The sequence below is a fragment of the Microcaecilia unicolor genome, chromosome 4 (genome assembly GCF_901765095.1).
Source record: "Microcaecilia unicolor chromosome 4, aMicUni1.1, whole genome shotgun sequence".
In the NCBI taxonomy this organism is placed as follows: domain Eukaryota; kingdom Metazoa; phylum Chordata; class Amphibia; order Gymnophiona; family Siphonopidae; genus Microcaecilia; species Microcaecilia unicolor.
Window position 1 is genome coordinate 318,103,149 of NC_044034.1, and position 12,160 is coordinate 318,115,308.

At 40.8% G+C, this 12,160-nt stretch overlaps 1 protein-coding gene across 1 annotated transcript in view; it reads left to right on the forward strand.

Moving 5' to 3' along the window:
* TIA1 (TIA1 cytotoxic granule associated RNA binding protein) overlaps positions 1-12,160 on the forward strand; it is a 104,766-nt gene that overhangs the window by 31,738 nt on the left and 60,868 nt on the right. Inside the window, 1 exon segment of the mRNA XM_030201899.1 lies at positions 3,175-3,250. Coding sequence (XP_030057759.1) covers positions 3,175-3,250 — 76 coding nt within the window.

A 12,160-nucleotide genomic window follows, 5' to 3' on the forward strand; every position in this document is an offset into this window, starting at 1 on the left:
GTTCTGGATTATAGAGAATATTGTAGAATGGAATGCCCAAATTAGGGCATATCTGAAAAAAGGGGGTCTCTTGGGATCCTAAAGCTCTTGTTTGATAACATCTTTTTTTGGTCTTTTAAAAGATACTACAACTTAAAGGCTCTTAAAAAATTTAAATAGTGGTACCTATAGCTTTGGGTTTGGTTCCATGGAAGGAGCTATACTTTTCTAACAGATCTTAACTCACCAAGGATATGGACTTGTAAACTGGTCATTTTCTGTTTTTTTTTTTTGTTGTTGTTGTTTTTTTTAATTTGAAAATTAAGTTTTTACAATAGATTGAACTCTTAGTGTCTCATAGTGGTATGGCAGTACAGCAGAATTGAGCTCTTTATGTGGAATTGTACACGTCATTAAGTTGTTTTGAATGAGAGGGATCGCCTCATTGCCCCTAGTAAGTGCTGATCTCTTGACTGTAGGAAGTAGAGTGACGGTTCCTTTTTTTCTCTTTTCCATTTGAAACGTAACTTTGGATTTGACTATGACAGTGTGGTGTCATCACATTTTAAACATCATAGCTGGTACCAGGCAGCAGAGGAGATCTGACATGGTCCAAAATACAGTGATTTTCTACCAGCCTGTCAGCACAGAAAAGTGAAAATTGAATGGGTAATGGGAAAAGAGATGGGATTGGCATTAGGCGGAGAAGGGGAGTGAGAGAAGGAAGCCCCTATCCAGTTTCATAATCCTCGTCTTCATTTTTCTCCCCATTATCCTCTACCCTCCCCTTCCAATGCCATCCTTGCTACTCCTTCCCAATTTTCTTCTTTCTCTACACAGATCAGATGATACCCCTCCAACACATACACACTCAAATCTTAAAATGCAACCCCCACAAAAAAAAAAATATTCAAACATACATAAGGTTGGAAAACTTTTACACACAGTGAAATTCCATAATTTTTTTTTTTTTTTTTTGCAGAATTTTCTGTTGGTTGTGGCAAAATTTACCCCAAGCAACTGTAGAAATTGGGAGTTGTGACTACAGAATGCTTTTGCAGTACAAAGTAGTCTATGAAAATCTTTAAACCTGCCACATAATTTTTCTGTCATAATAAAACCAGACATTACATTTCACAATAACTTATTGTCAGTGCTAATTATTCCAGTTATTGAAGAGATGTCTTGTTGTGCCTTCATTAGATATGATGGGTGATGTATGCTGCTCTGAATAATAGGGGTGTGTTGCTTTTTGCTTAGTACTTATTGAAGTACAATTACATTAACATTATGGCTGTCTTTTTCAACAATTATAAAGAGTTTGTGGTTCATTAAGGGTTATCCATGTCATTCCTTTTATATACGTTTATTTTTTAAGGAGTGTTTACCCTTTCCTTATCCCATTTTCTTGTTCTCGCATTTAAACTCGATGTTCCATGTATATATGTTTTCACCTTTGTTCTCGAGTCTTATTTTCAAAGTTTTCAGTTGAGGTAAGTACAGGCTAGTTTTTTCTTACACATTGGACTTAAGAGTAAATGTATTAAGTGTTTTGTTTCTCAGGCAATTTGTAGTAGATGCTCAGAAATCAGTTCAAATAGTTCCTCAAGGGTTCATTTATCCTCTCTCTTTGGGGATATAATGATCATTTCTGATTTGAATATGAACAAGTCCCAACTCGATATATATTAAAAGATTTGAAAATACTAGATTGTTATTACTAGGTTTATTGATAACCATTCGAGTGGGAAACTAGAATTTCATAAGAGGTCTAAGTGCTCTACAGCTACTTGTGTGGTGGAGGAAAGAGAGGGAGGTGAAGTTGTGATCAGAGGAATAGATTTTTCATTTGAGTTCTGTGGTTTTTATGCTTACTGTAAAATACTATCAATTCTTTGAAATATGACATTTGAAATGCTATTATGTCCTCTAATTTTGAGATGTCAGAGACTAGTAACTATATACATATGGTTTTGTTTGCAAAATTTCTAGTGGTAGATAACTAAATATTCAGATTGATATACTCGGGGGGGGGGGAGGTATTATATATTGTGTTTTGGATTAGTAAATATGCTATATCATTTTATTTGAAGATTTAAATACATTGCATGGCTTTCTAACATGCTTTTTCTTGTAAAAATATACTCGTATTTGTGTGTGTGTGAATGTACATCTGAGCATTCATATACTTTGCCAGACTGTAAACAGATTGCCTGAGAAACTCACTTGTAATAAGTTTCAGGATCATTTTCCCCATAAATGGGCTAAATTATCATAGTTGGGATTTTTACTCAATCTCAAATAATAGGGCTCTGGTTATTTTGCAGAGTGTCTCTGAAGAATGGAGAGAATTTCCATGGCTAACTGCAAGCTACAGTGCACAATGGATAAATGTTGTAGTTTTTTTTCTTCTTTACTTTTTTACCTTTTATGAATCTGTTTTTATATCTCAATTTCCAGTCAATCCTGTCTTTAATTCCTGTTTTAACATAGTCTTAAAAAAGATTTTTGTAGTATTTTAGTTTAAAACTTAAGTGTTTCAGTGTGTTACTTTTTCTTTCATACTGCAACCATTTCTGAAAATGTCCCACTTTCTCAAAATTTACAGCTGCCCACAGTTCCAAAAAGGGGGTAACGAATTGACCTGAGAAAATAAAAGAATTCAGTTAACAGGCGACGTATGCCTTTTAATTCCTATTTTTTCCATTTTTTTCTATTTTATCTCTTTTAATGACTAGGTAGAATGTGTGATCAAAGAGCAAGCTATAAATTGCATGGTTAAAGAGTGCCATTCCTATAATTCGTTAGCTGTAAGTGGCCTAGATAGTATGTTTGAATAGCCACTTTGACCATGCTCAGATTATCATTTCTATAGAGTTTTGCACTGGGAAACCAACCATAGTAAAATATTTTAGAATATACAGATAAATACATAAATGTTCTAGAAACTATTGATTTGCATGTTTACATCATCATATTGATCTTTTAACTAGTAACAAAATTAATAGTAAGATTATCTTGAGTCTAAATTAGCATTAATATCTTTGCAAGTGCATTGAAAGGTTCACTTTAGCGAAGGTGAGATTTGAAATGGAGTGCTCTGTGCATACGTGTGTGGGTGTGTGACTTGCATTTTCATTATTTATTAAAAGATGGCATGTGCTAAACTGATGGAACTTTTGTTTTATGTTTTAGAGATGCACGTGTGGTCAAAGATATGGCAACAGGAAAATCAAAGGGATATGGCTTTGTTTCTTTCTTCAATAAGTGGGTAAGTAGTGCAGACATGGCCATTGGTTGTGGGGATTTTGTAGCTTACAGTTAGTGTAAACTTCCAATCTAGTGTTTTAAGTGACACAACAAATTTATTAAAAAAAAGTTAATTATATTGCATGCCTTAACTCTTTGCTCTTTATTAAATGACTGTGAGACTATAGTTTAAAATTGGATCGCAGATGTGTACCAGCAAGATCTGGGAACTTTTGTGAACGTCTTGGAGGTGTCCAAGTCTTTGACAGTTTTCTTAAAGTGAAATATATATTGAACAAAGAGTGAAGGTTCCACAAATGTTACTATTTAGGCCCAAAGGTTTTTCGGGGAAGCATACTCTAATCCCACTTAGTAGCTCATCAGCTAAGTGGTTCAGTAAATGCATGTTTTCAGAAAGTCCAAATTTTTTCCCTGACCCTCTCATCGCAAGCTCATTCAGTTAGTTGCCATACTAACCCAGGTGGATGAGCATGGCATGTATCTTACATGTACTGCCTTTAACATCTTTGAGACCTTGTCTAGAACTTTTTCTTCTGCAGTCACGTCCAGATATGTGGCTTGTCTGTGAGCTTCCCTGGCTTGTTTGAGAATGTACCCTTAAGTTAGGTGCTTCTTTTACAAGAGGCTTCCTATTTGGAGGTAAGGTGAAGGCAACAGTAGATATCAGTGACCACTGCTCCTTCTTTCAACACCTCTCTGCTGTTTTGTTGCCTTCTGGACAACAGCCTCCTTTTTGACTATCATCTCTGTTAGCAGCCACAAATCCTCCAGAATGCATATCCATCTTGGCAAAGCCAGGGTCTGGAATATAATCGAAACAGGCGTCTGAGTTTTCTTGGGCTATTTCCAGATCTGTCTTTAGACTTAGCCCCTCACCTACCAGCCTGTGGGTAAAGGTGGTTTCTCTTCTGCTACAAACCAATACCATAGAACCTGTCCTGACACCATTGAGGTTTCCATACTATTTTCTAATTCCAAAAAAGACGGCTTACGCCCCATTCTAGACCTTAAAGACCTCAACAGATTTCTTCACAAAAATACCAACTTCCTTAGCGTCCCTCCGGACCGGACCAGGATTGGACTGATGGGTTGTGCTCACCTACCAGCAGGTGGAGACTGAGAAAAAACTCTGACTCTAGAGAGCCAATAGGAGCCCTGGCCATGTGACCTTAGCCTCAGTATTTTCTCAGTCTCCCAGCAGGTAGGAAGTGAGCCCATTAGTCTCTCTCCTTTTCTCTTTAGATATTACAGATATTTGTGATAATTCTTCTGTGCCTGGAATCTTATTTAGAGGCTTGACAGGGTTTCCTTTCTCTTCTTTCTTTGACAGCCTCGGGGGTGTTAAACTCGGGTGTCTCGAGTCCACCCCCCTTCCTCCCCATCTCCCTGGCTTAGCAGGGAAGGGCCGTCCCTTTCTCTGGAAAGGTGTACCGTCTTTGGGAGAGGCAGCCACTTTTAACAGGTAGCTGCTTTAAAAGAATTAAATCAAATAAAAGGAAATTCAAAGAAGCAGCCTTTCTTTCCCCAGACTTCTAACGAGCAGGCAGCTCCAGTGTTTTATTATGATTGAGGGGTTATAAAAAAAAAAAAAAACAAACAGAAGAAAATAATTCAGTATCTGTGACTTTAAACAGCGATTTTTCTCGTCAGATTTAATTTCCTCCATTTTCTTGCGTTTTGGCGGCGGCAGTTTAAACAAATGAAAAAAAAAAAAAAAGAAAGGTGCGAACCGTGTAAGCGCGGCCACCTGTTTTTTCCGATATGGCTTAAAAGTTCAAACAGCTGCTGTCGGTCAGCGTCGCGCAGTTCACGCAGCCGGAACGTGTAAATTTTGCTCTCCCTTCAAGGTTTCTTCGGGTCCGGTGCTGCCTCCAGTTTTTCGGTGCTGCCTTTTTCGCCGGCTGTTGTTTCTTCGCCGTTCCACTGGGCTCCGCTTGTTCGGAGGTGTCGGGCGCGCTGTCGACGATCGCCACAGGGCCAGTGGAGCGAACGGCGGCCATTTTGTTTCTCCCTCCATCTTATCAGTCGGGGATCTCTCTGCTGAAGGTAAGGCTGCAGTTCATAGAGCAGTTCGGCTCCAAGATGTGTACACTTTTGTATGTGCTGAACGGCGTATTCTAAAATGCTCTTCACATCAGCAGGCAATATTTGGTTGAAAGGGGGCTCCTTTCATATATGGATATATAACAAGCTTTTCTTGTTTTAAATTTCTATGTATCACGGGGCTGTTAACACTAGTTTTTTCTGGTGCTCAGTCATTTTTCATTGCCTGGTGGAAAATCTACATCTTATCATAATATCATAATTCATTTCAAGCATTTTCCTCAATAGCTGTAGTATTATACAGTGTTTTAAGAACTTTAGAAACTTTCTCTATAGGCATAGAGTAAATTTCTGTCTTTCTCATTCCCTGGTGAATAGGACTACATTGCCTAAGAGTCAATTGATTGGTACTTTGCAATTCTGACCATAATATCTTAGTTCCTTTCAAGCATTTTACTCCATGCCTATGATGTTATATAGTGTTTTAAGAACTTAACAGACACTCTCAATGGCTGTAGTGTTATACAGTGTTTTCTTTTTCCGACTTTAAGAAGCCTTCTCTAGAGGCATACAGTATATTGTTCAGATGCCATGGGGATATATCAGCTCTTTCATATTCTCTGAGGGACAGTCCTGTCTACCAAGCTCCCAGTCACTCAGCTGCCTTAGCAGGCATGCTTTATTCATGTCTTCCCTTCTTTTCCAACTGCCTTGAAGCCTCTCATATTTCATTTTAGCTTTCTTCTGGTTTTTACAGGACATATGGTCACTTAGAGAATAAAGTCATCCTTTCACTTAAAGATAGTGGACGGTCCTCAAACCATCTACTCGTGTTTGTCTCTACTCTATCAGTTCAGCATTGGCAGATTATAAACATCCTGGTTTGGTCCAGTATGCCTATACATACCATCTGCTATCTCTTCCTCTTCCTTAGAGACCTGATGTTATATCAAGCTTTCTTGAATTCAGATACAGTCTTGTCTACACTGCCTTCACCAAGTGGCTGTGGCACAACTTCACTTTTTTCGTTACAGGTAATTTCCAAGTTTGTCCTTTTTCATTTTCATTCTATGCGCCTTCACTCCAGAGTGTTCTTTCAATTGGAAGGGGATTCACTCACTTCCTGTGTATTTATACCATAGGTACATAAGTATGGTTATGCTGGGTAAGGCCTAAAGTCCATCAAGTCCAGCATTCATATCTAATGGGCATAGGTACATAAGTTTTGCCATTCTGGGGAAGCTCAAATGTCCACCTTTCTACAGCCAGAACAGCATTAAAGAAAAAAACAAACAAAAAAAAACAAACAAAAAAAAAAAAACCTCTCACGAGAGTATCGAACAGAAATCTCTGCTCCAAAAGCAAGGCCTTGCAGTAATTCTGCAAACTAACGCATACAATATTTGCCATGGCTGTTCACCACTAGGAACACCGGGGACCCTGGGCCTAGGTTCGGTGTTTTAACCTGAAACAAGCTCAATATTCATATCTATTGGGTGTGAGTCTGGTACTACTACTACTACTTAACATTTCTAGAGCGCTACTAGGGTTACGCAGCGCTGTACAAATTAACAAAGAAGGACGTTCCCTGCTCAAAGGAGCTTACAATCTACATCTCAGTGAGGGAGGACGCATGACCGTGGTACGTGGATTAGTGGTATGTGGATTAGGGAGATCCAAGAAATTACAGGCCGGTGAATCAGACGTTCATACTGGGACAATTTATTTCTGTCCGGAGCGTACTACCATAGCTGGTGGACTCCTATATTCAGAACTTTCTATATTCAGAACTTACCCAACTATGGAACGCCATAGAGATAGGGTTGGAGTTTGTAGCCCTATTTAACTGGTGTCCTTGGTCACCCTTCCTCTTCTCCTCAGGATCCAGAGAATGGCTAGTTTTTTGCTTATGCATTAACCGGTCATTTTCAGCAGTACTCTCTCTTCCGTTCTTTTATAGATCTAAGAGGATGTTCATTGCGCTCTTAGGGTCATTTCATTCTTACCTAGACGACTGCCTAATTGGAGAAAGTCTTATCAGCAGAGTTCTCAGGTCACGCACCGGGTGTTGCATTTCTTACAGTCTCTAGATTGGGTGGTGATTGTAGCCAGGCCTCTCATTTGATCTCTCATTTGATCTCTCATCAGATATCTCTGATTTTCGCTTTGTTTAGTCAGGTTGGCGCACAGTCTTTTGTCTCCTCTGCAAACATCCCAGTTTATATTTTTCTTGGTGACCTTGGGCCTTCGGCCATTTCCTCGCTCTATTCTGCAGAATGCAATTTTACTTTCTAATGCCCAAGAAGGAATTTTCCTTCATCCTATTGCGAATCTCAGGGTCATCAATCGCGCTATTTAAGTGTCATCTAGTTATCTCAAGAACCTTAGTTCTGTCATTGGGATGCTTCGTGCAGTACACTTTTTGGCAGAAGCTTGTTTGTATATATTTTTTTTCTGGGGGACCTCAGCAATTCGTTTTACCTTCGGGTGAATTTTGTTTTCCCTACTGACAAACAAGGCGGAGAGAGCTATGTTGGTCCTTGCCATGGCAATGGGTTATGTCATCTGCCAAGGAGGAGTTAAGAGTATACTCTTGAGTTTGTACTCATTTTTTCTTAGTTGTCACCCTGCATTTAGGTGAATGGACTCTCATTTTTTCAGCCTTACTTCCTCACTGCGACACTTCAGGGCTATCTCTTTTTGCCTTCAGGCTCATGAACATTTCTTGCTTCTTCCGTTCAGCAACAGTCTTGACGGAGACAGGGACAGATGCCAATGTCCAGCAGGGGTTTTTCAGCCTTCTTTATGCGTTTCTTCCATCATCTCACTAGGTGTTTACGCAGAACCAAGGCACCCTTCTACATCCGGACCCCCAGTCACTCAAACTTATGGCGTGGTTACTGGGTCTGCAACATCTTTGATATTTTCGCAGGAAGTACTTCAAGTTTTAATTGCTTCCAGACAGAAATCTACATTAAAGTCCTATGAATCAAAGTGGCGACGGTTCACTCTGTGGTACTCCTCTTGCCACTTCATTCCACAAACAGTATCCATTTTGCATGTTTTGGAATATCTTCTGCATCTTGCGAAATCTTGTCTGTCTTACTCATCCATTAGAGTTCATTTGGCAGCTCTATCAGTGATGCATGATACTGTTGACAACCGCACGCTTATGCAGCATCCACTGTCAAAGCGGTTTCTTAAAGGAGTCCTGCACCTGTACCTCCCGCTTCGTCCACCAGCTAGGTGAACCAGGTGAACAGACTCTTAAAGTTCTGTTTTCTAGTAGCCATAACTTTTTCTATAAAGTTTTCCTCTTCAAGCAGTGTTTCCCAGTAGCCATTGCAGCAAGTAGATCTATGTGTGGAATACTTCTACGGTTGGTAACTTCTTTTCGGTCTGCTGTAGTTTAAAGTTTTCACCTTTCCCAATCGGTTTTTTCTTATTGGTTTTGTCCTTCTAGCCAGTAGGCGTAAAAGTTTTTCTTTGTTTCTAACCCGCTATATCGCGAAGGATCAAGGAAATGAGAATGTCTATTTCTCTTCTCGCTGAGAGGGCAGTTCCACAGCGTATTACAACATATTCCACAACTTCAGAAGCGGGCTCTATTCTTACTACGGCGATTTTTGGTGCTCTCGGTGCACATTGGTAAGTTGGCAACTTAGTCCTAGTTTCATTTTATTTTGCTCATTGGGACACACTACATGTTAGTTGTCGCCAGGTGGCCTATGCAGCATGGACATTTCTCTGCAGTTTTCATAGGGTCCCTCCCTTCAGATTACTGCTTTGGTACTTCCCATCAGTCCAATCCTGGTCCGGTCCGGAGGGACGCTAAGGAAGGAGAAATTAGATCTTACCTGCTAATTTGCTTTTCTTTAGTCCCTCCGGACCGGACCAGGCCCCTCCCATGTTCTCTCTACTCTTTAGCTTCTTTTATTGAGTAGGAAGTGTATTCAGTAGGAAGTGTATTCATTCCTTTACGATTCGTGGAACAATACTATATATATACAGAACTTTACGTGGTCTATACCACTTCTCTGGTGGTTGCTGGTGAGCTCAATTGCTGGAATCTATCTATAAAACCTTAAATACGCCATACCACTTCTCTGGTGAGAGTTGTGGCTGAGCTCAGTTGCTGGAATATCTATAAAACCTTAAATATGATTTACCACTTTTCTGGTGAGAGTTGCTGGTAAGCTCAGTTGATGGAATATATATAAAATCTTAAGTGGGCCATACCACTTCTCTGGTGAGAGTTGCTGGTGAGCTATAAGACAAGTGAGCCATACCACTTCTCTGGTGAGAGTTGCGGGTGAGCTATATTATATGTGAGCCATACCACTTCTCTGGGGAGAGTTGCTGGTGAGCTATATTACATGTGAGCCATATTGCTTCTCTGGTGAGAGTTGCTGGTGAGCTATAGTACAAGTGAGCCATACCACTTCTCTAGTGAGAGTTGCTGGTGAGCTGTAATACATATCGGGCCATACCACTTCTCTGGTGAGAGTTGCTGGTGAGCTCTGATACTTGGCATTGCCGAGTGCTTTGTGGCTGCTAGGATTCCATACGGCACAGAAGGTCTTTCTTTCTTTCCTGCTTTGTTATTCAAATACTGAGGCTAAGGTCACATGGCCAGGGCTCCTATTGGCTCTCTAGAGTCAGAGTTTTTTCTCAGTCTCCACCTGCTGGTAGGTGAGCACAACCCATCAGTCCAATCTTGGTCCGGTCCGGAGGGACTAAAGGAAAGCAAATTAGCAGGTAAGATCTAATTTCTCCTTTGCCTCTGAAGCTGCATTTTGAACCATTGGAGTCATAATCTCTGAAGTTCCTTGTATGGAAGGCACTCTAGTTGCAGTCACCTTGTCTGAAATAGTGAGTGAAATAGTAATTTACTTAGATATGGTATTGGTAACCTATGAACTCTACTCACAATTTCACTAGAACAAGGTTGCTTTGAATCCAATTTATTTTTTTAACCTAAGAATTGACACCGTGCCACAGGAGCAAGTACTTCTACCTTTTGTCCAAAACCACAACTCTCATGAAAAGGCCCTCTGCACTTTGGACTGTAAATAGGCTCTTGCACACAGTTCCTCCCACCTCCCCAAAAGTTGCCTAAATACTTGAGCTTTGGAATGAACTGAGGAGACTACTTTGAATTAGTGTTGATTCTGGGAGAGCAGTTCTGTTCCTGGGCCATCGGATAGCATCACCTATTTGTTTGCCTATTTAATGCTGCTGTGTAAGGAAAATGCCTATTAACAGGTGTGCAGCATTGTTATATATGAAGGGATTAAAAACGCAAGATAAAAAAATAAAATAAATAAATCTATGTGACTTGTACAGGGACCAAAAGGTTAATAAACAGAGTATCAGCTGCTGTGTGTGAACTTCCCCACATGTCCAGTAAGCATTTCACTTACTGAGCATAGACAGCAGTTGGACATCTGGCTCCATCAGTTGTCACTTGGTGTGTAGCTGATTTATGTTTAGCTTACCCATTGAATAATTTGACCACCTAAAGTTGTTTGGCACAGGTCTTTTTATAAATTCAGTGAAATCTAAAATAGTAAGGTGAAAAACCATTTCAAGTGAGTAGTTTAAGTAGTTCATTCTCTTTGGACTTTTTCATGTGTAGTACAGTTAGATACATAACACTTGGCCTGCTTTGCTAAGACATTTCTGTTGTACCTATGGATGAGGAAGGCCAGAAGATCTCGTGCAGGAAGTTGGTTGTTGCAGCACTAGCTGCAGTGTGAACTGAAATTCTGCAACATTGGGTTCAGGGATTTTGAAATAATTCTAATCATTTTATAAAAGGGAGATTCGGAGAAGGTGATTCTAGAAAAAGCTAGAAGAATGGTCTAAGGTTTGGCAATTAAAATTCAATACGAAGAAATGCAAAGTGATGCACTTAGGGAGTAGAAATTCAAGAGAGGCGTATGTGTTAGGCGGTGAGAGTCTGCTAGTTACGGATGGGGAGAGGGATCTTGGGGTCATAGTATCTGAGGATCTGAAGGCGATGAAACATGTGACAAGGCGGTGGCCGTAGCTAGAAGGTTACTAGGCTGTATAGAGAGAGGTGTGACCAGCAGAAGAAAAGAGGTGTTGATGCCCCTGTACAAGTCGTTGGTGATGCCCCACCTGGAGTATTGTTTAGTTTTGGAGGCCGTATCTTGCTAAGGATGGAAAAAGAATTGAAGCGGTGCAAAGAAAAGCTATGAGGATGGTATGGGATTTGCGTTACAAGACGTATGAGGAGAGACTTGCGGACCTGAACATGTATACCCTGGAGGAAAGAAGAAACAGGGGTGATATGATACAGACATTCAAATATTTGAAAGGTATTAATCCGCAAACAAACCTTTTCCGGAGATGGGAAGGCGGTAGAATGAGAGGGCATGAAATGAGATTGAAGGGGGGCAGACTCAAGAAGAATGTCAGGAAGTATTTTTTCACGGAGAGGGTGGTGGATGCTTGGAATGCCCTCCCGCGGGGGGAGGTGGAGATGAAAACGGTAACGGAATTCAAACGTGTGGGATAAACATAAAGGAATCCTGTGCAGAAGGAAGGGATCCTCAGGAGCTTAGCCTAGAATGGGTGGCAGAGCTGGTGGTTGGGAGGCGGGGCTAGTGCTGGGCAGACTTATACAGTCTGTGCCGGGGCTGGTGGTTGGGCGGCGGGGATAGTGCTGGGCAGACTTATACGGTCTGTGCCAGGGCTGGTGGTTGGGCGGCGGGGATAGTGCTGGGAAGACTTATACAGTCTGTGCCAGAGCCGGTGGTGGGAGGCAGGGATAGTGCTGGGCAGACTTATACAGTCTGTGCCAGAGCCGGTGGTGGGAGGCAGGGATAGTGCTGGGCAGACT